Source organism: Nothobranchius furzeri, chromosome 10 (genome assembly GCF_043380555.1).
Source record: "Nothobranchius furzeri strain GRZ-AD chromosome 10, NfurGRZ-RIMD1, whole genome shotgun sequence".
Classification (NCBI taxonomy): Eukaryota; Metazoa; Chordata; class Actinopteri; order Cyprinodontiformes; family Nothobranchiidae; genus Nothobranchius; species Nothobranchius furzeri.
Genome location: NC_091750.1, coordinates 50517554 through 50543405, shown reverse-complemented (window position 1 = coordinate 50543405; position 25852 = coordinate 50517554). Strand labels below are relative to the sequence as shown.

Genomic DNA, 25852 nt, shown 5'->3' with positions numbered 1-25852 from the left:
GATGCCCAGAGGGAGTTTTTGAAGCTTGTACAGAGTATTTTCTAGTATTATTTGAGATTGCATGATTGGCACATATAGTGGCGCACAAGAGAGGGTTTTCCCAGTGGATGAAAAGTTTTCAGAGTTTTTGGAAATGATTCACTTTCTAGAGTGTGGTCTATGTGTGTTAGGGTAGGGTGGGCTAGGTTACGGTAGGTTATTCAAAATGCATTGAAATCTGCTTAGGAAAACCACCTGACTGAAAACTGTTGTAATTTTTTTACTGTCATTTGAAGACCCTGTGCTCAGGGTTGTCTATTCTGTACATTTTATGAAGCACCCTCTATTTTACAGCCAGCTCTAGAGGCTCCGGAGCAGTGCCTAGAACAGAGCCAGCCATCTTTATCAGCTTGTTCAACTTAGCTTGCAATCACTGGCACTGATGCTGTGATACCAACAGACAACTTAAGACTCACAGAAGCTATGTAACACTTACTTTAAGACTTTGACAATGTCTGATGTTGGGACAACCGGTCTATAGTTGTAAGAAACTGATCCATGAGGTTTCTTGTGCACTGGAATGTGGCAGGACATCCTCCACAAGACTGGAACATTCTCGCGGGTCAGGTTGGAGACGTGCTGTGTTATTGCACATGGATGATACACTCAGACATCAAGGACTCTGGGATTGACATCATCTGAACTTGCAATCTTGTTCTGGATTAGTGTCTCAAACCGCCTCTACATTTGAGACAGACGAGAAAGAAGGGAGGTGAAAAGAGCACCAGAATATCCAAAGGAAACATTTGGGGATTCTTGTTGAAGGTGGAAGACAAAACTGTTGAAATCTGTAGTCTGACTAGAATTTTATGGTTCAAGTAAAAGTGGGTGGTTCTGTATGCAGTGTTGAGAAAGTTCCGTTCATACATTTTAAAATGAACTAGTTCAGTTCATAGTTTTAATTAAATAGTTTTGCACATATTCACAGCTCCAAAATGAACTACTTCTTGGTTCTTTATGATTATTTTTTTAGTACGCTGCAGCGAGCTATTTTTCTCAGAATACTGGCATTTTCCAATTGTTGCCACCCATTTTGTCCACTCTCGTACCCAGCTGCAGCTTTTACCCCTACAGCCGGACTGAATTTGTAACCACAGCTAATCAGGCCCGGTTAGGATTTTAGCTTTAGATAACATCGGATTTAGAGCTTTTCTCTATTCCATTACTTTTCTCAATGGCATGAGGAAAAACTTGCGGTTTCAATGGCTTTTCAATCAGTCTGAGGGAGGAACCAAGCTGATGTAGGAAAACAAATATGTGCCTCAAAGTGCAAAACATTAAAACATTAATTATTTTTTTAAAAGAAACTTAATAGAATTTAGATCATGAAGTAGAACAAACTTAAATTACTATGTTTAAAAAACTAAATAAATACATGGCTGGTGTGACTCTATGACTAGTGTTTCCAGATTTGATGCTTCCCCCATATTAATGGTATGTTCCATTTGTGGTCAATACTTGGAAATTCCACTAGAACACACCCCAAAGTCAAAGAAAGTTTTTTTTTTCTAACTCTACATTAAGGTTTAAGATAGCAGTTCTTCAAAACAACAACAGCTGCCTTGGTGGAAGTGGGTTTATTTTACAAAACAAACTTGTACGAGTACATCCAAAACCAAGTATTTGTTTTTCTTCAGAATTAAATGGAACACACCATGATGTGTGTTCCCTGAAAACAGTCCATGTTGCATGTATGTGCAGAATCATGGGCACCTCCAGAAAATTTTGATAAGGGTGACCAGACGGGCCCAAAACATTTTTGGGGTAGCACACCAAATTGGTCCTTGTGGTAACTCTGGGAGAGTTTAGCCTGTGATGATGTATTGTATTGCTCCTTTATTCGTTTTGATTTTAAAAACAGCATGTATCCAAAACATGTAACTGACATTTTACAAACACAAACTTTTCAGAAAAATACATTTCAAATTTTATTTTAATTTATTTTAAAACAAAAGTGACTTGTTACAAAATGAGAATTAGATGCTACAAAATGAAAGTTACAGTTACAAAACATGTTACAAGTTACAAAGCTTGGTACAAGTTACATATAATATTATCCCAATCCTAGTTCCATAAGTAAGCATGTAGCAACAGAGAGGAAAACTCCCTTAAACAGGAAGAAACCTCCACCTGAACTGGGCTCTGGATGAACAGCTATCTGCCATGAGCAACTGGGGGTTTGAGAAGACACCCTTTATTCAGGCATCAGGTTGAGCAGCTTCAAAATCCAGGCAATAATGCTGAAAATCAGCTTTTTCACTGACACCATAGAGACACTGTGCAAAGACCTAGTTTGGAAGTCCTACAGACGTGGTCTGGACGGACAGACTCAACATAGACATGATCTGTGCGTCCATGCGACGCTGACTGTTTGCAGGGTCATGAGCTGCCCTTTTCACACTGTTGCTACATTGTAATAGTAGACACTTAATTAATGACTTTAGGTCACAATTTTAGTTTCCAATGTCTTTAACATGCTGCTGATCGAAAAACAAACTGGTTTGAATCCAAAGATGCACCTATTCCTCTGAGCTATCCTCCATTTTTCAGTATACTCCACAGGGCTCCCGGTACTTCAACGAGATGTTTGCAATTCATGCTGTTTTCAAATTGTGATCTGCAATGCATGCTTAAAAAAACTTGCATTAGATTTGTTCTGATGGGTTTTTTTTCTACATGAAACTGTGTCACCGTTAGATTTTGTTGCATCTGCAGTGAACCAAGCCGGCCACTGTGGCTACCCACTTTTTTGATGTAAGCTGAAAATCTTTCAAAGCCACATTTGAAGCCTGTGGGGGGAAAGTACTTGATACTTTTTAAACTTCAAACCATCTGACTGATTTGTGCAGTCTCCACTGATGCTCTGACGTAACAGTGGAGCCACTACTGGACTAAAAAAGTAGCTTTGCATCATTGGGAACATTTTATTAATGGTATGGTTTATAAAGCTGGAACAAAATCTATTTCTTGCAGAGGTTTTTCAATATTAAGACCTAGAATCCTATGTTTTTGTTTACTCCACATTCACCTGGGATAGCTTGCAGTAGATGTGATGCATTTCCAAGCTTTTTCCCAAAGAAAAGCTGGATGGAAACTCAGTAATTGAATGTAGAACACTTTCACATAACTCAACACAGAGAAGACCTTAATATTTCTCCCAAGATGCAAATGATTAATCTATGTGGTTTTGCTTACATTGCACTCTGCCACATCCATACCTGTGGTTGAGATGCTTCTTTTTTCTTATTGTGCAGAGGGAGGTGTAATGGAGGATAAGATGGGAGGAGGCATCTGCTGCACACACTTGTGTGAATGGAGACACACCTGATAACAGTGGGGAGCAGCAGTGAAGGAAATTGGAAGCGAGGAGTAGTTACAGGGCATAGAGCGGTTCAACACTAGAAATTACTGTTTCTGAGTGCAGAGGCTGTTTCCTGGATGACAAAACAAGCCCCCCCCCCCCCCCCCACCCACCCAATAGAACTGTTTTGTTGTGCAGCTTCACATTCTAATTCAGAGTGTAGCTGGGTCTTGTTTGTTGGTAGGAAGGAGAGTGCTCTTGCTAGCGTCGTAGGTGCAGCAGTAAGTCACATGAGAATGAGGGAAGACAGGCATATGTGTGAGAGGTGTTGTACAGAAGCTAGGGTTATTAGCACCGCGGGTAAAGCATTGTTAATCCTCACCTAGTAATTAAAGCTCAAAGGTGTGATGCAGTGCCACAAGTTCACCGCCTCAGTGTGGAAATGGGTTCACAAAACAGTCACTTCCTCTCACAACAGATCCATCAGACGTGCAACAGCTAATGTAATTATTGCTGCTGCAAATTAACACCTTGTGATAAGGTCGGCTACCTCTCTGCCAACTCTGAAAACTAGTTGGGAAACAGAGAGTTGTTGTTCCATCCCGTTTCCTTGAAATCAAAATGATAGTGTTTCTGGAGAGTGTTCAGATAATCACACCTAATTCTTTTGGTTTATTCTCAGCCTCGAAGGATCGCCCGCCGCCCATCATCCGACAGGGCCCGTCTAATCAAACCCAGGCACTTGGAGGTGTGTCTGTGCTCCGGTGTCAGGCGTCAGGAGATCCAGAACCCACAGTCACTTGGAGAAAGAATGGAGCAAATCTGCTGGGAAAAGATGCACGTTTTTCATTGCTGGAGCATGGCAGCCTTCAGATCCAGAATACCAGGGTAGCAAAGCACGCGCGCACACACACACACACACACACACACACACACACACACACACACACACTGAAGTTCCAGTTTTTGTATCAAACTGAGTCAATCACTGTAGTCAACCACTTTCACAGACATCCATCAGGCATTTTATTAACAGTTCTAAATTGTCATAACATTCCCTGGTGTTACGGACGTCAGTGGTGACAAATGACCAAAAAGTATCACAATCTTTCTGACTCTGGGTAAAACTGTCTCCTAACAAGGACCTGGCTGAGGAATAAGGTGTTTAAACCAGCCTCCATCCAGTTGGTCAAGCCTGAAGTGGCAGGCATAATTAGAGAAAACAAGTTTCTCTCAAAATGTGTTCTGTCGGGCCTGTAACATGATGCACCAGATGGTTTGGTACACACAGAGCGATCTCTGGAGTCCTCTGTAGAAACCATCTGGAAAAAGACACTTTCAAAAAATGCTTAACATGTGATTAGATGAAGCATCTGGTGATCACTGTCTATCATAAGTGAACTTCTGCCTGTCAGTGCAACAGCAATGCTACAAAGCCAGTACTGTTGATGGTTGCAGTGGAAAAAAAAACTGTAAACGCAGCAATTTGTGCCAATCTTTGTGTTTTTGCTCCAACTTGACGTCTTAGAGGAAAAGCCAAAGAGTGTCTCATATGTCCAATCCAATTGCAAACAGGCCTTGAATAATATCTATTTAAAGAGCAAGTTCACTGAGAAAATATATTTTTGTTATTTTAGAAAATGATCAGTCATTCTGAAGTTTATCATGCAGGCTTAAACTGAAACTATGCTTCTACACCTATTTCCTGCCATTAGCTTTTGATAGAATATAGATATAAAACTCCCTGTAAAGCCTGACGTCACACTGTCACTTAAAGAGCAAGTCACCCCCAAATAAACTTTTTTTTGCTGATAAACTAAATAAACGAGTGTCTAATCGTGCTGCAGACACGTGTTGTCAATAATTTGGCACTTCAGTGCATCTTAGTTAAAATTTAAATATTCAGCCTAAAACTGTCAGTGTTGTGCCGTTGTCAGGTAAAAACTCTGCACTGTATTTTAATTTAAATCTGCCACCACTATTGGCTAAGAAGTATGCTATGATGTAAACTGGTACATTATGATGTCACAATGCTGTCGTGAGCCTGAATGTGTGTGTATTTGTTAGCGGCTCCGCCCCCTTGGTCTGCCAGGCAACAGCATGTGTTGCATTTTTCAAACATGAAGTGGGAGTGGAGTTAGACTCTGATAGGGGTTGACTTGCTCTTTAACATTCACGTACTCAACCATCTTGACTCATGACTTTATTTAAGTGCCCAGGAACCAGCAAAGAACATCTGGGCTAGTTAAAGCTATCCGTTAGCATTAGCAACTCCACAACATGGCAGATCTCGTTATGCGTGTGCGTGTGTCATTTGTGGAGATAAAACATCAACATTACAGAGAAAGCAGAGTCAGTAGTAGTCGTGTTGTTTTTAGCCAATCCAATGTCTAAACATTAGGAAACTACTTTCTCCTCTAGCCGACTTCTACATCCTCAAACAGGCACACCAGAGGATTGTTTTTTTTCCTTCAGAGAATAACTTACAAGGTATTCATTCTCATAGAGACTACTTCAAATGTATTTAAAATACGAGTAAAGCTGACATTTGAAACACATCTTCATGCTGTTTTCATTTAAACTCATTTCACTTTTTCTTTTTTGGTAAAAATTCTAAATTCCAACTCTGATACACGAAAGCAAAAATCCTGATTTTTTTCTCCTTTACTTGTGCATCAGATCTTGTTTTGCACACTAAAGAATAAAGGCGGATTTGTTCTTGTGTCGGGTGATGTCAGCCGAGTGTAATTCAAAAGGACAAGAGCAGTCAGTTTGCTTTTAAAAGATGAATAGCAGGTATTGATTTTTATAAGTCGTTAAACGTTGCTTTTTGGGCTGAATCTCTGAGGCGGCAGATAGACTCAAGGACTCGAGAACAGGAACCAGTGAGAGGGGCCTGAAGCAGAGGTGGTTTTTGTATAATGGAGCATCTGTGATACACAGTGTCTTGTCACAGTGTCAAAGTGCCCTTCTTATGTCACTCCTTTGCGTTCTCCTGAGAGATAACTTAGCTGTCGGTGGCTCTTAAAGCATCGCTAGCATAAAACACGTTGTCATATCTTCTATTTCCTGCATCAGCACTGGTGATGGTAATGCTGATGGCTCTGGGAATGGCGTATGACTGTTATTGGAGAAAATCAATTAAGAAAATTAATGTAAGCTTTTAATGGGATCTCTCTCTCTTCTTTTCGTTTCATTGCCTGACGTTAAAGCTTCCTCTCATCCACTCTGCAGCTTTCTTTGTGCCAAATGCCGGCCAGTGGAGGTTAATGCATTTTCACTGTAGTACTAGCTGTGAACCACCTTCAAACGCCGAGAATGACGCAAGAGCTTGTAGAAACCATCAGGGATTACGGATACAAAGACTGTCGCACTTAGACGAACACGGCAACGGAGCGCAACCTGAAAGCAGTGTTATGTGTGATACGGATCTTCAGGAAATATTTATATGGGAGCTTAATAGGCACAACATCGTTTAACTCTGGTTTTTATCGCTGATTTTATCTTTGCATTTTGGAATTAGTCTGTCACGTAGCATGTTAAACACAAGCTTAATGACAACACCGTGTTCTCCCTTCTTCAGCTGTCTGATTCGGGGTTGTACACCTGTGTAGCCACCAGCTCCAGTGGAGAAACATCTTGGAGTGCCTACCTGGATGTCAGAGGTGGAAATAATTCAAATAAACCACCAACAGTTAAACAGAATAATAAAAGCATAGCATTGCCTGATTTAGTTTGCTTGTGAGAGTTTAAATGTGTTTTCTCTTGGTTCCTCAGACTCTACTGACCTTGTGGACTTCATGTCTCACAACTCAAGCACCCTCCCGGGGCCACCCGCCAAGCCAGAGGTCACCGACGTTACCAAGAGCAGCATCTCGTTGTCATGGGAACAGGGGCCAGAGGGGGGCTCCCCAGTGTCCTCATATGTCATCGAAGCTTTTGGGTATGTCTGTGACCTATGGCCACAAGCAGCATTTAGTGACCCAAACTTTCCTGGCAGTAATAGACGTGCACGTCTCTGTGGAGAATTCAAGCAAGCCTGCGTGGTCTCAAGCAAAAAACTCACTGGAATTTATTTTGAAAAAGTAAAAAATGCTTGGCATTAGCATTTTAAAAGTGTTAATATTTAGAATTTCATTGACAGAAGTTTTTATTATTTGACCTTTTTTTTTAGATTTTGTAGCTCTGAAAGCTTTTCTTTTCTGATTTCTGAAAACAGAGGTTAATCAGTTATGAAAGTGTGTTTTTTTATGTCTGATCAGATTTTTTTATGTATTTTTGTAGTCAGTCAGTGAGTAACAGCTGGCAGACAGTTGCTGACCATGTGAAGACCACCGAGTATACGGTCAAGGATCTGCGACCCAACACGGTTTACTTGTTCATCCTAAGAGCAGTCAATGCTCAGGGCCTGGGTGATCCAAGCATGATGTCTGAGCCAGTTCGCACACAAGGTGTTGTAATTCATTCAAAATGCAAAAGATCAGTAGTGGAAATGATCTCTAATGTAAGCTTAATGGCAACTTCTTCTCCCTCAGACATTAGTCCCACAGTCCAAGGAGTAGATCATCGACGTGTGCAGAAGGAGCTGGGGGATGTTGTGGTCAACATGCACAACCCTGTGGTCCTTAGCTCCACCTCAGTGCAGGTCACATGGACGGTGAGTGCTCACAATGTTTATTTTCCTATAAACTAATCCCAAAAAAAATTGTATATATATACTAAATGGTTTCATTCTTGGCATAATGCAATGTTTTGGATTAGCTGACACAAACACACACACACACACACACACACACACACACACACACACACACACACACACACACACACACACACACACACACACACACACACACGCACACACACACACACACGATTAGCATAACAAGATGGAGTCATGGTTTGAACACCTGCTGTTGCATTTATTTAGATTGGTTTGAGTTTATGCAGGAATCAACACTGATGTTTTCTGTTCTGGACACATAAATCATCATTAGGTGTGTGTGCTACTAAAGGACACTTTTTTGCAGTCAGAGCTTTTTCCAGGAATTCTGTTTTATTGTTTTGGCTAGGTACCTCTAGCATCTGCTGCTCTGGATCAGTAGTATAGCTAGGATTGGGTTGGATTTTTCCTCTTTCTTATAAAGCTTGAATCTGCAATAATTTAGCATTTAGTCCAACATGGGAAAACATGTTTGCAATAAATCTGAACTAATAAATTCACATTTCGTCTTTGTCTATTAGTAAATGACTTACTACCTGCTTGTGTCTTTGTTTAAACGGCATTTTGCTTTAAGATGTTGTCTTAAAAAGACAGAGAAACAGAATCTACTGATATAAAAGTGGGGTAAAAAAGCAAAATGACTAAATATATCCAACCTAACATGCGTGGACTGGTCCAGGAAGGAATGAAGGAAGGAAGGAAGGAAGGAAGGAAGGAAGGAAGGAAGGAAGGAAGGAAGAAAGAAAGAAAGAAAGAAAGAAAGAAAGAAAGAAAGAAAGAAAGAAAGAAAGAAAGACAGAAAGAAAGAAAGAAAGAAGCCACTGCGGATAATTTCTAAAAGCTTTTTTCCTGTTTCTGCTCCTGTGAACAATTAATTTCTATAACTGAGTTTCCACAATCTTCCCATCAAAAGCCACAAATAAAAACTAAAGGAAGAAATGAGCATTTAGATTTGATATTTAGAGGCCAAACCAAACTGTGGTACTTAGGAACAGCACATGATGACAACAAAACACCTCACCTTCTCTCTTACATGATGTTTTCTCTCCAGCTAATTTAATTGTGAGTCTAACTAAGCATGCTTTTTTGCTAATCAGGAACACAATGTTGATCCAAAGCAGTTTACTCACACAGATGTTCATCACCTCCCTCTTCGTCATCCTCATCCTCGTGCCTTCTCTCCTCCTTGCAGGTGGAGAACCCATCTCAGTTCATTCAAGGCTACCGTGTTCTGTACCGGCAGACTTCGGGGCTGCCGTCCCCGGGGCCCTGGCAGCTCCAGGATGTGAGGATTGCCTTGGAGAGAGACGTGACTCTCTCCGGTCTGAAAAAAGGCATCGTCTATGAGATTAAAGTACGGCCATATTTTAACGAGTTTCAGGGTGCAGACAGTGAATCCATGACAGCTCGCACCATGGAGGAAGGTAAGCACTATTTGGTCTTTGTAATAATAATCCCTTTTTTGTATTTATTTATGAAAATAATGTGGAGGAAAGTCATTAGTGCATTAGCAGATGTCCCTGTGTTGTATTTCCTCCTACTTTTATATTTAGTTGATACTAGAAAGGATTTCATGGTGTGATATAATGGATAATGGCATTTCAAGTACTCCCACCCCCCTCCACACACACACACGCACACACACACACTTGCTGCGGCACTGCAATATCCCCTGTGTGTGACTGAAAACAGGTCTCCTAGATGGCACAGTGGGGTTCTATGACAACTCCAGGCCTCTGAGGGATGGGAGGTAGAGACGGAGGGCAGAAATTGTCTCATGTGACTTCAGTTTGTTTCTCGTTCTCCACTGAGCTTTGCACCCCGTTGTCATTTTCTCGATCAGACCTGCATTATCTGACGCCCCACCATGCTAACGTTTTAACCAATGAGCTTTATGTGTGGGAACACGGCTCAGTGTCCTCATGGTCTTCCTGTTGTGTGTGTGTCATTGATGCCAGCTACCAAGTCTTCTTGTTTGAGGATCTAATGTAATCTTTCATTAACAGCAAAAAGCAGTTACCATCATTATTGGACAAGGCAAGGCAGCTTTATGTATATAGCGCATTTAAGGCATTTCAGTGTGCTATCCAGGAGCAAGAACAGCAAAATTGTGACAGCATAACTAAAGTACACACATAAATTAGGATCAAATTAAATACACAAATCAAATTCAGATTTAGGAATTACATGAAAGACTAAATTAAAGGATGAGCAGCTACAGTGCATAAGGTGCAGCATAAGAAACATTTGTTCATAGGCTGATGAATACATGAACATTTTCAATTTTGATTGAAAAGTTGCCAGAGTTTGGGCACATTTGAGGTCAAAAGGAAGTCCGTTCCATCTGTGGGCAGCAGCTAAAAGCAGCTTCACCCTGTTTGGCTCTGACCCGAGGTCCTACCAGCGGACTGTTTCCTAAGGACCTCAGAGCCCTGCTGGGCGTATATACCTGATGGAGATCTGACATGTATTCTAGCCCCATGCCATTAAGTGATTTTTAAACTAGCAGAAGCACTTTGAAATTGTTTCTGTAGTTTACTGGTAAACAGTGTAGAGATTTAAGAAAAGGAGCGATGTGCTCGGTTATCTTGGTTCTTGTTAAGACTCTAGCAGTGACATTCAGAACAAGCTGCAGTTGCTTCACAGCTATTTTAGGAAGACCTGTCAAAAGACCGTTGCAATAGTCCAGCCTGCAGGAGACGAACGCATGAATGAGTTTCTCCAGATCTTGTTTGGTAATGAGACCTCTAAGTCTTGTTATCTGATGATAAAATGCTGATCTAGTTATAGCCTTAATGTGACCAGTGAAGCTCAGGTCTGAATCAATTATGACACCAAGAATCCTAACCTGGGTGTTTTTCTTTATGCCTCTGGAGCCAAGTTGAGCAATAACCTCCATCCTATCTTTCTTATTTCCAAAGAGAGTAATTTCAGTCTTGTCTTTGTTTAACTAAAGGAAGTTTGATTGCGTCTAGTCATTAACTTGTTTCAAGCACTTTCAGAGTGAGTCTAGGGGACCACAGTGACTAGTTCAATTCAATTCAATTTCATTTCAAGTTTATTTATATAGCGCCAAATCACAACAAGAGTCGTCTCAAGGCACTTCACTTTGTAAACATTCTAATACAGGTCAGTTCATTAAGCCAATCAGTAAAAAGTTTCCTATATAAGGAACCCAGCAAATTGCATCTAGTCACTGACAAATGTCAGTGTCTTTACAGCAATCCTCATGCCAAGCAAGCATTTAGCGACAGTGGAGAAGAAAACTCCCTTTTAACAGGAACAAACCTCCAGAGGATCCTGGCTCAGTATAAGCAGCCATCCACCACGACCCACTGGGGATCGAGAAGACAGAGTAGACACACGCACACACTAACACCAACCCACCCGCACACAAACACACACACATCCACACACACAACATACCAATTAATGTTTCTATGGTTACATTGTGATTTCTTAGTAAATATTCTAATTGGTGAGAGATAATCTTTATTGTATTTATCCTAGTGAATCACTAATTAAATGGGTAAACTAGTAGTAGCACATTCAATTTCAGAGAAAGTAATTTGTTATTATCAGGAGAGGAAGAATGTTTAAGTGGTTAGCAGCAGTGTTCAAGCCGAGTTGTTAGTTTTACTTTGGTTGTATTGTACAGGGACAGCACAAAGATAATGTTACATGTAAGCGCAATGCAGCCGTTGTTTTGGACAGAAGTTTGCTAGCCTGAGGCTAATTTACAAACCAAGTCCTTGGTTGGACTTTTGGACTCAATCAAATAATAGCATTTATAATAATTATCACCACACGCGCGCACACACACACACACCCAATCAATGTAAATAAATTAGTTTAGCTGATAAGAAAAATCAGTGTTCACAAGTTTGTTTTTATTTCAGCCATTTATTTCACTTGGGAGTTAAAGTTGTAAAATGTGTTAACAGCTTTATTGCTGATGGTAGATTGTTCCAGATCTGAGGCCCTCTAAATGAGAATGACAATTGACCAAAAGATGTTTTGTATTTCTGAGGTTTGCAGTCTCCATTGGCTACTCCTCTGGGTGTAGCTCCTGTGCTGCTGGCTTTTACAATCAGTCGGCTCACCAGCTCGGAGACAAGGCCGTTTAGATATTTGAAAGTCAGTTTTATAACAGAGAAGTTTATAAAGTTATTGAAACTTAAGAGATTTTACTTCTCCTGTATTTTGCAGTGGTGCCACTCATTGGTTTTTGGTCCAGGACTTGGGCTTGTTTGTACAGACATATGACAGGTTTTAAAGCAGACTGGGTAGCTTGGCTCCAAACATTTACACAGTAGAAGAAGTGGGAGGGAAAGATGGCATGAAAGTATAGCTGGGCAGCTTTTGCAGGTAAATATGGCCTTATTAGATGGAAGCAGTTGAGGTTGGTCCTAATGGTTCTGGACACTTTTCTGATGTGGGACTCAAATTTAAAATGCAAATCCAAAACAACACCCAGATATTTTAACTCATCCACTTGTTGAATTTCTTTCTGGTCAATGAACACAGTGAAGTTATCAGAAATCTTGCGTTTGATCATTAAGCACATGGAGACAATGCTGCTATAGTACAGGGACAAAATGTTATCCTAGAACCAGCGAGACACTCACACCATCTGTTCATTCAGTAACTTTGCAGCCTTTTGGGGAATCTTTGCGGTTACATAGATTATGGGATCATCAGCATACATTTGACACTGGACACTTTTACACTGTTACACTAGAGTTAAGCCGATCTGGGTGTCATCTGTATAACTTCAATTGGCAATGCTGAAATTGTATATGACCTCACCCAGTGGGAGCATGTAGAGATTAAAGAGCAGTGATTCAAGAATCGAACCTTGGGGGACCCCACAAGTCATGGTGATCTGCTTTGATTTGTGATCCCCAACTTAAACAAGATAACTCCTGTCTGTGAGGTATGATTCAAACCAACTATGGACTGTGCCTGACAGTCCCACCCAGTTTATGAGCCGATCATAAAGGATGCTGTGGTCCACAGTATCAAAAGCTGCACTGAGATCGAGCAACATCAGGACATATGTGTTGCCGTGAGGGAGCCGTGTTTATTCTGGCAGAAAGTCCAACCAAAAGAGTGGCAGGCTGGTAAATTGAACAAAACCAAGAAACTTTTCTAAATAAAACACCTCGATTGATAAATGTGATTTTTGTGTTTCTAAACAGATTAGAGAGATGAAAATGAACACACACACACACACACACACACCTGCAGAGAACCATAGCATTTCCATATTTTAAATGCAGTTTTCTGCCTCACGAGTCACTGAGGTGAATATCTAACCGATTTGATATTTTTCCCCTCACTGGGGGTAAAAATTCATCATGTGCGCACTATGAGAGCTGCTGGCTAAGCTGAAATATTCTAATGGCCAAGTGTGTTAGTATTAGTCTGGTATTTTAAAGTCACCAGCATTGATCTCTTCTCGTGCTGGCTAAGTATCAGTTCTAGTCGGACTCACGGCATTCGTAACACCCAAATCTAGGAAGAAGTTTTTACACAAACTACTATTTAAGTACCCCCCCCAAAAAAAAAAAAGTTTATCACTGTTCCTTTGTGTGAGCATTGTTTCTTTTGAGGGGCTGACATAGGGTTCACTGTATTCACCCGACTAAAACTGTCTAGAAAATGACTATATGGGACAAAGTTGTGAGACAATCACTGATGTGGATAAAAAAGCATTTGCCCAGGTTATCTGTGTATGATGATGAAAGCATCACAGTTTGGTTTTCCTCCCAGTAAAAGAACAATGAGCTCAGGTAAGACAGAGGAATATCCACTGGTGAAGAAAGGGAAGCTAGCATCACTGGAGCCCAATTAAAATGACCACACTGGTGGTTTTCATCATCTTGGATGCATGCTGTATATACTCCTAAGAATGTGGCTTCATGGTGCTGAAACCATTGGCTTGATGTACCTGGATGCAAATATGTACAACACTGCAGAAGTAATAATATGAATAATAAGAGAATCTGTTACTCTTCAAAGATGTATTAAAAACAGGTTCTCCTTTTATGAAACCCAAATGAAGTGTGTCTCAGGCTAACAGATAAAAATGATCTCTCTCCTACTGTGCAAAAGGGAAAAATACATCAGGACTAATGATCTTTGCAGCTCTTCAGTGGTGAGAGGGAGAATCAGGAGGGTTTTCTCACTGTCAAGTTTGTTTGTAGAAAATGATTCCTAATTTACAACAACTTTCTTTTTTGTACCTCAAATTATATGTTTCCCACTCCAGGATCATTATAGCAGGATATTAGACAACATGCATGCATTTTCTTTAATTACACAGCTGTGAGTGAATCTGAAATGTTCCCTGTAGCAGAGTAGCACATCAGTCTGAAGAACAAAACCGACTCTTTTGGCATTTGCTACTTTTATGACCATTTCAAGTTATGTTGTTGTCATACCTTAGTATTGTAGCCATATTGTTGTCCGGAGGCATTTTCCCATACATACAGAGAACAGCACTTAATGCTTCCTGTCTTCTAACGCAGATCTGTGAGCGATGGTAAACCTCCATCTGTGTGCTTGAAGCATAATCACAGAAATGACATCCAGAAGGAAAAAACGGGAGTTTATAAAATGACGGCTCATTCTCAAATTACAATATTTTAACCTCAAATTCATTTTTGTTTGTAAAGACAGTTTGTAAAGTGTGATGATTAAGAACATGTGTGTTGTCATAATTTATATTTTTTGTATTTTTAGTTGTTTGAACAATTCCACAGAGAACCATCACAATACAGCACAGATAAATCTAATTTGATTTAAATGAAAACAGGTTATCAGTAAAAGTGTTTTTTTTTACATGTTTGCATGTCAGTATTCCAACAAAGCACCCATTAGGGAGTTTCCAGCTGGTCTGAGGCTTTTTGTGTGTGTGTGTGTGTGTGTGTGTGTGTGTGTGTGTGTGTGTGTGTGTGTGTGTGTGTGTGTGTGTGTGTGTGTGTGTTTTTTTACATGTATTTGAATAGTTTTCCCCAAAAATTTTTTACCTCTTACTGTTTAGAGAAAATCAAGATAATGTTTTTATAGATTTATAATACTTTATTTATTTTTTATTTACCTTTTCCTTAGTTTTTTTTAATTATTATTATTTACACGCACTTGAATTCACACAGACTAATACTACTAATAAACTTATTTACCAAGTAATGTTTATGTGGCTACTTTGTGATTTCTTAGTAAATGTTCTATTTAATAAGAGATAAACTTTATTGTCTTTATCTTAGTGAATCTATAATAATTCTTCAGGTGAACTAGTGGTTGCACCTTCCATGTCAAAGAGAGTAAAATGTTATCAGGAGAGGGAGAATGTTATGTGGTTAGCAGCAGTGTGCCAGCTGTTGGCCCCCTCCATGAGGCTACTACAGCTCAGCAGAACACCATCGTAGCTTCTCCTGAGGAGAAAAACACTTAGAGTAAAAATAAAGTTAACAGCTGAAATAGCAGAAAATAATGCAATTAAGAAATTAATTGTTGAAGAATGTAGAAGAGTGTGGAAGGTGGTCAGTGTATCCTCCAGTAGTCTAAGCCTATAGCAGCATAACTACAGAGATAACTCTGGATAACCTAGCCTTTTAGATGGAGGCATGCTGGAGGCAGGGCAAGGAAGAGCCGTCTTTACTGACTGTACGCTCCACCTCCCTCTACTCCCCCACTCACCCAGATCTGGGCTAACATCAGATTTTAACCATAGGCTCTATCAAATAAAATGTTTTAAGCCTAGTCTTAAAAGTAGACAAGGTGTCTGCCTCACGGACTAAAGCTGGGAGCTGGTTCCACAAGAGAGGAGCCTGATGGTTAAAAGATCTGTCTCCCATCCTGTGTTGAGGTATTCTAGGAACCACCAGTAAACCTGCAGTCTGAGAGCGTGCTCTGTTAGGAACATACGGTACATCAAATCACTGATGTATGATGGACCTTGATTATTAAGAGCTTTATATGTGTGAGCAGTTTAACATTATTTTCTCCCGCTTATGTTTATTTTATTTTTTTCAAATATTGCCATTCCCTTTTGTTTTCCTCACCCTGCACTGCTTTTATATTATCTGTCTTTTGTCTTTCTGCCTCTCCCCTCTTTAACTTGCTGTCTGAGGTATTTTGCACTATAATTTCGATACATTTGACTACACAACAGGGGGAGATTCTCAGACTCCTGTTACATAGTTAATCTGCTCTGATGCATGCCACTCAAATCTACTGTATCTGCCTAAACTGGCAGAACGAAGACCTCATTTATAAAGAGATTTTATGCACACAACAGGGTCTATAAATTGTGTAAGTCATTTCCTTTGCAAACTTTGTGATATTTAAAGACAAATCTGACTGGAAATGTGAGCACCTTTAAGCAAACAGATACTGACATAAGCATGTTTTGAAGATGGCAACTGAATTTAGACCGCATTTTCAGAATTAAAGACCACCCGGGTGCATACAACACCATCAGCCCCCACCCCCATCTCTTCATAGAGAAACAAAATGAGAAACTGAATAAAACTTTGTTGTGTCCCAGAGTGATATCACACTACATTTATGTGTATGTCTTCAAATTACTTATTGGTGCATCTGACAGGTGACAGTTCATGCAAATTAAACTATAACCTAAAACACGGCACAGCGGTGAACCGATGCACCTACAGCTCTCTCAAGTAAGACAATAAAACACCTTTACGTGCTTCTATGTCACTCATAAGCATCTTCATTTTAGTGCCAGTGAAACTGCATTTCTTAGACTTTTCCATTGCCATGGTTACCTGACAAACATGTATTGTAGAGGATTGGCTATATATCTATTAAATGACCAATTTGATGTGATATTCCATATTAATATGAAATATCAATCTGATTGGTCTTTGAATATTTAATCAGAAGACTTTAGTTTCTTTGACTTATTCAGGGAACATGCACACTTCACATTAATTCAGACAGAGTCAAGAACATAGTTATAAAAATGATTTTAATTATATTTTCCTAAACTAAATGATTGTACATGACAAAGTTTGAATGCGATGATGGTTGTACGGATAACAGATGATGAAATGAATTATGGAATGTGAGCTAGATGTTTTAGCAAAACCTGCCTTAAGTATCTGAGAAAGCTTGTGGTGTCTGGGTTGTAAAATCAATGAGGCTGGATGGTTTGATAAGATAGAGATTTGTTTATAAAGCCATCCAACACAATTTTTGCTGGTCTAGCACCCTTATGTAAAGATCCCCAAGTGATCCAGGGGGTCAGGAGGTTGAAATGGACACTGTTGATAGCGTGGACCTCTGGTACTGGAGCTCGTACGCAGCTCAGATTATGACCCATCTAGTCTGGATTATCTTCAGGTGACGGCAGGAATGTTGTGTCTGAAATCACTTGCAAACGCTGCAGAGAGGCTTTGACCTTGAGGTCAAAAGATAGAATGGTTCCAGGTGCTTACTCACCAGGCGGCCAAACCAGGATGCAAAGGGAGAAGTACTAGGAACAAACACTTTGGGATTTAACAAGAGGTGATTAAATCAACATATAAAGTTGTGAAGTCATTTATGATTCAAGGAAGATGAACTTTATTCAGAGTGAGGAAGTCTCGTCTTCTGCATGAGACCTTGAGCAAAGATATGATGGCGTCCTTGTTCTGTAACAAGGTCTTGTGCAGTGCTTTCTTGTTTGGAGGCCAGACAGATGGGGTGTGTGTTTCTTCAAATTAAAAAGTTAATTTCTGGTCATTTTGATGAAAACTTGGCCTTTGGTTATGTTACAAATGCCACCAATTATACAGCGTATTTATATGCAGAGTGCTCATAAGGTGCTTAGCATCGACCATCTATAGCAGAAAGTGGGTGTGTATGAGATGGGATGTGATCCAAAAACACCTGACCACATGTCTAGTATGTGTGTGTAGAAAGCAGGAATTGCATGCAAATATATGGACACAGTGTTTTATAGGTCAAAAAAAATACTTTGCATACGTTTTTTTAATTAATGTAGTTATTTTCTGAGCTTAAGTAGAGTTTTAGTAAAGAGTCTATGCAAAGTTTTATAAATGAGGCCCTGTTGGAATTTACTTGTGCAATGAAGAAACATTCTTTCATATATGGCCACCAGTTTTTTGTTATACAAGAAGAAGATGCAGTCTAACACTATTTTGTTGGTATAGTTTTCAAAATAAAAGGTCACAATATATGACTTTCACAATCTTCATTCTAATCAAAGTTCTTCTTCTATTCCTTTTCCCATTGGAAACATCCTGATACACTTTTTGTTCGCTGTCTAAATGAATATTTTTTTCTTATAAATGTTAACGTTCATGTTTAATTTGTCACCCAACTGTAATTTATAGAAGGAATGTAAAAGCTAATGTTGTTTTCTTCCTGTGATAGAACATTTCATTTTGCCTTGCTTACCGTAGAACTGTCCCAATGAATGGAAAAGGAGATTTGTGAGGGCCCGTCTGACAGTAATGGTCTCAGAAAGTCAATATTGTCCAAATGGTTGAATGTATAAGTGATGATTTGGGGATTGCTGTAGAAAATAGATGACACCTAGAATGGCTGATTTAATTATAGTGTATTACAAGGCTGTCACATATTCTGCAGGCATGCTTCACAGATTTTGGAGCCTCTCTTTTAAGCACTAGTTAAAGGATTCAGGAAGATTTTTGTTTCTCAATCCCAACAAAAAATGATCTGTTGTTTCACTAGACTTTACCAAGCCAGATGCTAAGGTATTCCAAGCATTTGTACTTTAATAATAAAACAAGACATATTTACATGCCTTGCCATTGCCTTTGTGTGACGCTCCAGCCCATTTGCAGAACCAAGTCCACCTGTTTATTTTAACCCAAACTGTACCTGCTTTGAGTTTCCTGCCTTGCATGCTACATAGGATATACTGCAGTAAGCATTATTATTTTATGGCCTCTTGATCAGGGTCAGAGTAGCTCTGTCATCCACTCAGTCAGAACACAATGTTAGTGTTAATGGGAGTTATGTGAAACTACTCTACATGGCAGATGTGATTAGTTTAGCTGACGTTTATCCATTCCTGCCTGCATTCTCTTTAATGTTACCCAGCTAACTTATTAACAAGAGTCTGATTTTGGCACCCTAAGGCCTCATATTTGTGGCAACAAACCATCTCAATTTTACTTTTGGCACAGGAAGTTGCACTCATATCTAAACTTGCTGATCTGCTTGGAATGGTTGTGATTTTTGCTTATATAAAAGCACAGTTTGGATCTCAGATGTTTGGCCTGTGTAACTCAAGATGCCATTAAGTTATTGGAATCTTTTCTGCAGTGAGATGAAGTTCTTTAAATTCCGTCTGTGGTGGTAGAATGTGTTGATAATACCTTGTTTCAAGGCTCTGTTGTATGAATACAAAATGAAGTTGTGTAAGAGACAAATCCCATTTTATAGAGACGGGAAAATGCTCCTTCCTTGTTTGTTTTAATGAAATGCTAAGTCATTTAAATCTTTTTTTCTGTGTATGCCCTGTTTAAAATCTCCTTTGCCCTCTCTATCCTCCCCATTAGCGCCCAGTGCACCTCCGCAGCAAGTGACAGTGTTGACAGTGGGAAGTCAAAACAGCACATCCATCAGCGTGTCGTGGGACCCCCCTCCCTCCGACCAACAGAACGGCATCATCCAGGAGTACAAGGTAGGCTCAGCCTCCTCCCCTTCCAGACTAGATTTCACTCATGTATAAAACAACACTCTGAATGGTCTCTGCTGCGTTTGTCTTTGTCAGATCTGGTGTTTGGCCAACGACACCCGCTTTCACGTCAACAAGTCGGTGGACGCAACCATCCGTTCAGTTGTCGTCCGGGGTCTGCAGACCGGAGTGCAGTACCACGTGGAGGTGGCTGCCAGCACCAGTGTAGGCGTGGGGGTGAAGAGTAAACCCCAGCTCATCATCCTGGGTAATCCTACTGCACTCCAAACCTTAGAGGGGTCAAATGGAATGACCCTGTAATGGGGTACCAAGGTCTCTATAGCAAGTCAGGGGTCTGGAAAAATGATTTAGCAATTTATCGCACCAGAAGAAAGAAGATTGCGCTTTACAACGCAGACGGCTGTCGAGAACTCAATAGTGATTCATTAAGTGTAGTGTCTGGCAACACTGTGCCAAGTACTGTTAGCCGTATCAATAATCCCCTTCACTATGTGGCAGCTGGTGCTAACGTACAAGGCAATGTTTTTGTAGGAGCTTATCAACCCATCGCATCTTATAAAAAAGCCAAAAGATTCTCTGTATATAAGCCCAGAATCAATATGGCAGCCCGGCCCAGATGCTCTTCATCTGTGACTTTTGACTGATATATAATAACACCCTTAACACACAGAAAAGGGGAAAGGAGGCCTGCGGACAGAAGCTTAATGATGGGGGGCGGTGGTGGTGTTGACAGAGAATAAAAGGGGGCATGGGGGTGGGGCCGTTCCTGCTGGAGACTGTGAATCTAATTTCACAGCACAGTAGCCGCAACAGAAAATCAAACTCTGTCGGAGCTGCTCTGTCAATCTCATGTCTTGCAGCTCAAGTTGATAAGTGCACTGCTGAATTGATTAAGTCTATATTGGATGCACTGATGCTGTTTATTTATTTTTTATTTTCACTTTCTGTTTTTTTCTCTCTCTCTTGTTGGCTTCTCCTGCTGTCAGTGTGTTTTGATGTTTAAAGAGCTGTGAGCTAGGGCTGTGTGTCATATCAGATGGACCACGAAAACTCAGAAATTATAACATTATGTAAAGAAAAATGTGTCATATTAGGAAATAATTGAAGTGACACCACAAAATATTAAAAAACAACAATACATCCATTAAGTGACCATGCATGGCCTGTAGCAATAGATCATGGTAAATAAAAGCTGCATAGTAATTGTTTTCACTAAAACAGAACTGTGTGGTCTTGAGGTTTTACATTGGCCCCTCGTTTATCGCAGGGGTTACATTGTAAAAATAACCAGCAAAAGGCGAAATCCGCAAAGTAGCCAGCTTTATTTTTTACATTTATTATAGATGTTTTAGGCTGTAAAACCATTCACTTCACACTTCATACACTTTCCTCAGAAAGGCATTCACATTTTCACTTTTTTTCTCTCTTCTTTAAATACTCTTAATGCTCTAATCATGATGCAGAACACACACACACACACACACACACACACACACAAACACACACACACACACAAACACACACACACACACACACACACACACACACACACACACACACACACACACACACACACAGGTTTAAAACTGCCTGAATGTTAGTCCTCACAAAAACACAGCTAGAAAACCAAACGCTGATTATCTTACGGCCGCAGCAGCACCACAAAAATAATTAAACAACCACATGCACCACTCTGTGCAATCGGACCAGGTCCAGCATCCACCCCTCTCCTGCCTCTGCTTGCTGTTACTACTGCAACTTAAAACCAGGAGAGACCCAGAATGTGTACTCACCAAGCAGACTTTTCAGATGGTCACATTTAAGGCTTTTACTGCTACCCACGGACATTTTGTCATTTTAGACATAAATTGTTCAACTATTACCGGCATTATCAGGGCAGCAGTAGCTCAGGAAGAGGCAGAGTGAGTTGTCCAGTAATCAGAAGGTTGTAGGTTCAATCCTGGCTCCCACCAGAGAATGTTGTTGTTGTGTCCTTGGACAAGACACTTAACCCGACTTGCCTACTAGTGGTGGTCGGAGAGACTGGTGGTGCCTGTGTTCGGCAGCCTCACTTCCGTCAGTGCGACACAAGGCAGCTGTAGCTACATTGTAACCCATCATCATCAGTGTCTGAATGTGTGAGTGAATGGGTGGATGACTGATTGTGTTGTGAAGCACCTTGGGGGTTGTAGAACCCTGTGAAGGTGCTTTACAAATAAAGGCCATTTACCACATATGGTTAAAGCTAGCTTGTTTAAACTGATTGATTTTCTGATAGGATTTTTGTTCATTTCAATTTGCGTCATCGCCTTTCATTTATCAAAGAAAAAAATCTGTGAAGCCGCGAAGGGTAAACCACGTTATAGCGAGCGACTACGGTATAGCTGTATTGTAACATAATAATAGAATTATGAGGCTTTATCGTCCACCCTAAGATTCATGTTGTTTTGATTTTTTTCATAAGTATAAAGACCACCTTAGCTTTTATAAAGTTGTGGAGCAAATCTGGGAAATAAAACATGGCTGCAGCAGAAATGTCTCTCCTCAGGCAGTGAGTCATGAAAGTTCACCAGCACAGAACATCTCAGTCTTTTCAGAACCGTAAATATTTTCTGGCCCCGGCCCAAAGAAAGAGCTCGGTCGTGGGGCAAGATCTACGGTTGTCTTTCAAACTATCTCTGCTTGTTATTGGACAGTGCTAAGACCATTCAGAGGGAGAAACACTGTGACATATTCATTGCTACAGATGTCAGTCAATGGGGTAGTCCACCGTACACCATTGAAGAAGTACCCCTATCTGCTCATGTCTCAAAGAAGAGGCCAGGTCTAAATAGCCCAAAGTTGATGCCAAAGCCATTTTTAAATCAGTGTTGTTCTCTGTGCAGACACCATCCTTGTAGTTTTGTATATATATATTTTTTTGTGGCAAATCTGGTGCTAAGCCCGCCCAAGTGTAACAGTCACTGGAGTGCTCGGTTCATATTAGATAGCACCACTAGAGGGCAGATTTTCCATTTTTATGATTTAACACGCACAGTCGCTCAGTCTCTACTCACACTGCGGACTGCAGGAAAGTGCACTTGGAGAAAGTGTGCTGTAAGGCTTTGATTGCGTAGTACACAAGTGTGCAAATAATTGCGGAATTGAGACAGGGAACATTGTAGAATTGATCGCAATGCATGCCGGGATGCTGGTTGCTGTGATACTTTTTTTCAAAAACCTTTATTAACAACTTTTAAACAAACAGCCAGCTACTTGAAATGAATTTATATTTATTGCTGCTTTGTCTAAAAGTTTTAGAGCATCAACTAATCATCCTAAAATGAACTAATTTCATTAGAAAATACATATTTTCAGAAAAGGAACTTGAGCCTTTTCTCCTGCAGCAATGACTTGTGGGTAATACCCTGAACCGAGGCCCGCATTGCTGCGGACTAGGGTGAAGTGCAGATTAAGGGTGCAATGTAGGCGTGGTCAACATCCTCACTTGAGAATCGGGGCAACCTACACACTCGCACTCCTGGCTGGGAATGCGCAATTGCAGGGCACAAGGGTGCAAGTGCGAGTATTGTGATGGGGCCAGTGAATACACTTGTGCTGTTGCTGCTAGCTGACTGACTCCTGATGCCATGGCGTAGACCTATATATTTCTATTTATTTTCATGAGTAAAATGACAATACACGGTTACTTCCTAGGAGACTCTGTCTTAGAAAGGCTGCTGTGACTTTTCTACTAATAAAAGAAAATGTAGAATCTTCCTGCGGAGTGTTTTTGCTGACTCGAGCATGCAAGCTAATTACCCCCAGCTAGCTTTCGTACATGACATAACATCTCTAAAAATATAGAGTGCTGTGATTGGACAGACCGTAAGTTCTTTGGGCCAGTGGAAGATCTGCTGAGGCTCCAATGGAGTGTGGCTAGACCGACCTGCAAGACAAAATCTTTTGCTAGTGCTGCGGTTTGTCTATATATTTCTAAGCTATGTAATCTGCTCAATTTGGTGAAAATGTGTCCCTAAATCTCATTTTCATATTTTCAGATGTCCCTTTTACCAAAGTGTACATTTATCCATTAGATGTACCACTTGACCTTTAGTAGGGTCACAAGGAGCTGGTACCTAACTTTAGCTGTCACTAGGCAAGAGGCGGAGGACAGGTTGTCTGTCCATCACAGGGACACACACCCAGCCACACACTCACACACACCAAGAGATAATTTGGAGTCTCCAGTCAACCAAGCATGCATGCTATTGGTCTGTGGGAGGAAAAGGGAGTCCCTGGAGAAAACTAACATATGCATGGGGAGTTTATGGAAGCGCAGCACAAAGGGTGCAGCCGTGATTCAAACCTGCAACCGTCTTGCTGCAAGGCAGCTGTGCAACCAAGCAGTCTACAATATTTTAAATATTCCTAATTAGAATTCTTGTCTAGATCAATCTAGATTTCTTTACAAGACTTTTATAGTTTCATCAGATGCATGTTTATGATGACAAATCTCTTGTGTTTTTCTATTTGCACAACTGAATTCCAGTCTTTTCATTCATATATGTATTTTCACGTACATTTTCACATACATTTTGATATATCTGACTTTTGATATATCTGTGGTCCCTCCAGGTGGAGAGCTGAAGGATGTGATGACAGGATCGGATGGAAACAGCAGCATCTCAGATGTGGTGAAGCAGCCAGCTTTTATTGCTGGTTTGGGAGGAGCCTGTTGGATTGTCCTCATGGGCTTTAGTACTTGGCTCTACTGGAGGAGAAAAAAAAGGAAGGGACTCAGCAATTATGCAGGTAAAATGATTAGAAGAAAGATCCATATGGTTCTAAACCAGCAGATCTCTTGCACCCCCAGCCAAAGCTGTCGTCGTCACATATGTGACTCCATTCATGGTGCCTAAAATGCAGAACAAAGGTAAAATGTATTCAGCACAGATGGAAATAGGCTCTATTTACTTTAATTCACTGTGCAGCGATGTGCGTCAGCTGTGCTGAGTTCCATCAGCAGCACACCTCAACACTCTAATACATTCATACGAGATAAGTAATTTAACATCGCCTTCCATTATCAGACCATGGCTGGTGATGTTTGCCCATTAACATGAGCTTCATCTAGGTTTTGATATAGAATATTCACCGGCATGCCGCGAGTCAACCCTGTAGCTGTTTGCATTTATTGTGGCGGCAACAGACATCCTAGTAATTTGATGAGAGTGAGAGCTCAACCTCCTTCTTTAAATGGGATTTATAAGCTCTTTTTTAATAACAAGGGAACATCCAGAACATATGTTGGATTCCTTCATTTCAACTTGTTTTATACTTTAACATTACTTTGAAACATTGAGTTCATCAAATATAATATTCTATTTCTAAGTCTTATTCTAAGCTTGATTTTGCTTGTGAATAGAAGCGTTAAGAATTTTGGAGGAACTAATAAAACTTCCTTTGGACTTTACCATTCAGAAATATTTGATGAAAGTTTCTGTACACATGTAGTTGGGTATCCCACAAATCGAACGTATAAAAGTTAAGACAAAGTTAAGATATGCAGCACCAAAAGCGATTCTTTAATAAACTATTACCAGGTGTGGAATGGCCTCTTTTGAATTGTCAGCATTTGCTTGGGTTAGGGTTAAATATAAATAAATAAGGACGTAAACAACCAGGGTTTTAGGTTTTATAACATCACTGCCCAGAACACAAATATGTTGACCTGTGTTTACACTCGCTTGTATGTTTTTACGAGCTCAATTACTAATACACCACCTAGTTATTCCACGTCCAAGGAATGTTTTCTGGCTAAGACGGCAATAATTTGGTGGATATACTGCCACCTACAGGCTTGGGATACCTATAAGCATGCTTCACAAGCACTGGATTTATGATTTTTTTTTTACTGAAACCAAGGCTGTGTGGTCCGGGGGGGAGGGGGGGGGGGATTCAGTTTCACAGCAATCCTCGGATATGTGTGTACATGGCGTCAGTCAGTGAGGGCTGGTAGATGAACATGTAGGGGGTTGGAACTGCCTGGTCAACCAATTGGTGGAGCATTGTCTTTATTTTTTTGATCTGTCCTGACCTGGAAGTA

At 40.4% G+C, this 25852-nt stretch overlaps 1 protein-coding gene across 1 annotated transcript in view; it reads left to right on the top strand.

The window, feature by feature from the left end:
* LOC107386600 (roundabout homolog 2) overlaps positions 1 to 25852 on the top strand; it is a 128240-nt gene that overhangs the window by 84842 nt on the left and 17546 nt on the right. The window contains exons 9-17 of the mRNA XM_015961121.3: positions 4023 to 4228; positions 6924 to 7005; positions 7118 to 7283; positions 7625 to 7791; positions 7876 to 7997; positions 9256 to 9487; positions 19625 to 19749; positions 19840 to 20011; positions 24382 to 24558. Of these exons, the coding sequence (XP_015816607.3) occupies positions 4023 to 4228; positions 6924 to 7005; positions 7118 to 7283; positions 7625 to 7791; positions 7876 to 7997; positions 9256 to 9487; positions 19625 to 19749; positions 19840 to 20011; positions 24382 to 24558 (1449 nt within the window). The remainder of the gene's footprint in view (positions 1 to 4022; positions 4229 to 6923; positions 7006 to 7117; positions 7284 to 7624; positions 7792 to 7875; positions 7998 to 9255; positions 9488 to 19624; positions 19750 to 19839; positions 20012 to 24381; positions 24559 to 25852) is intronic.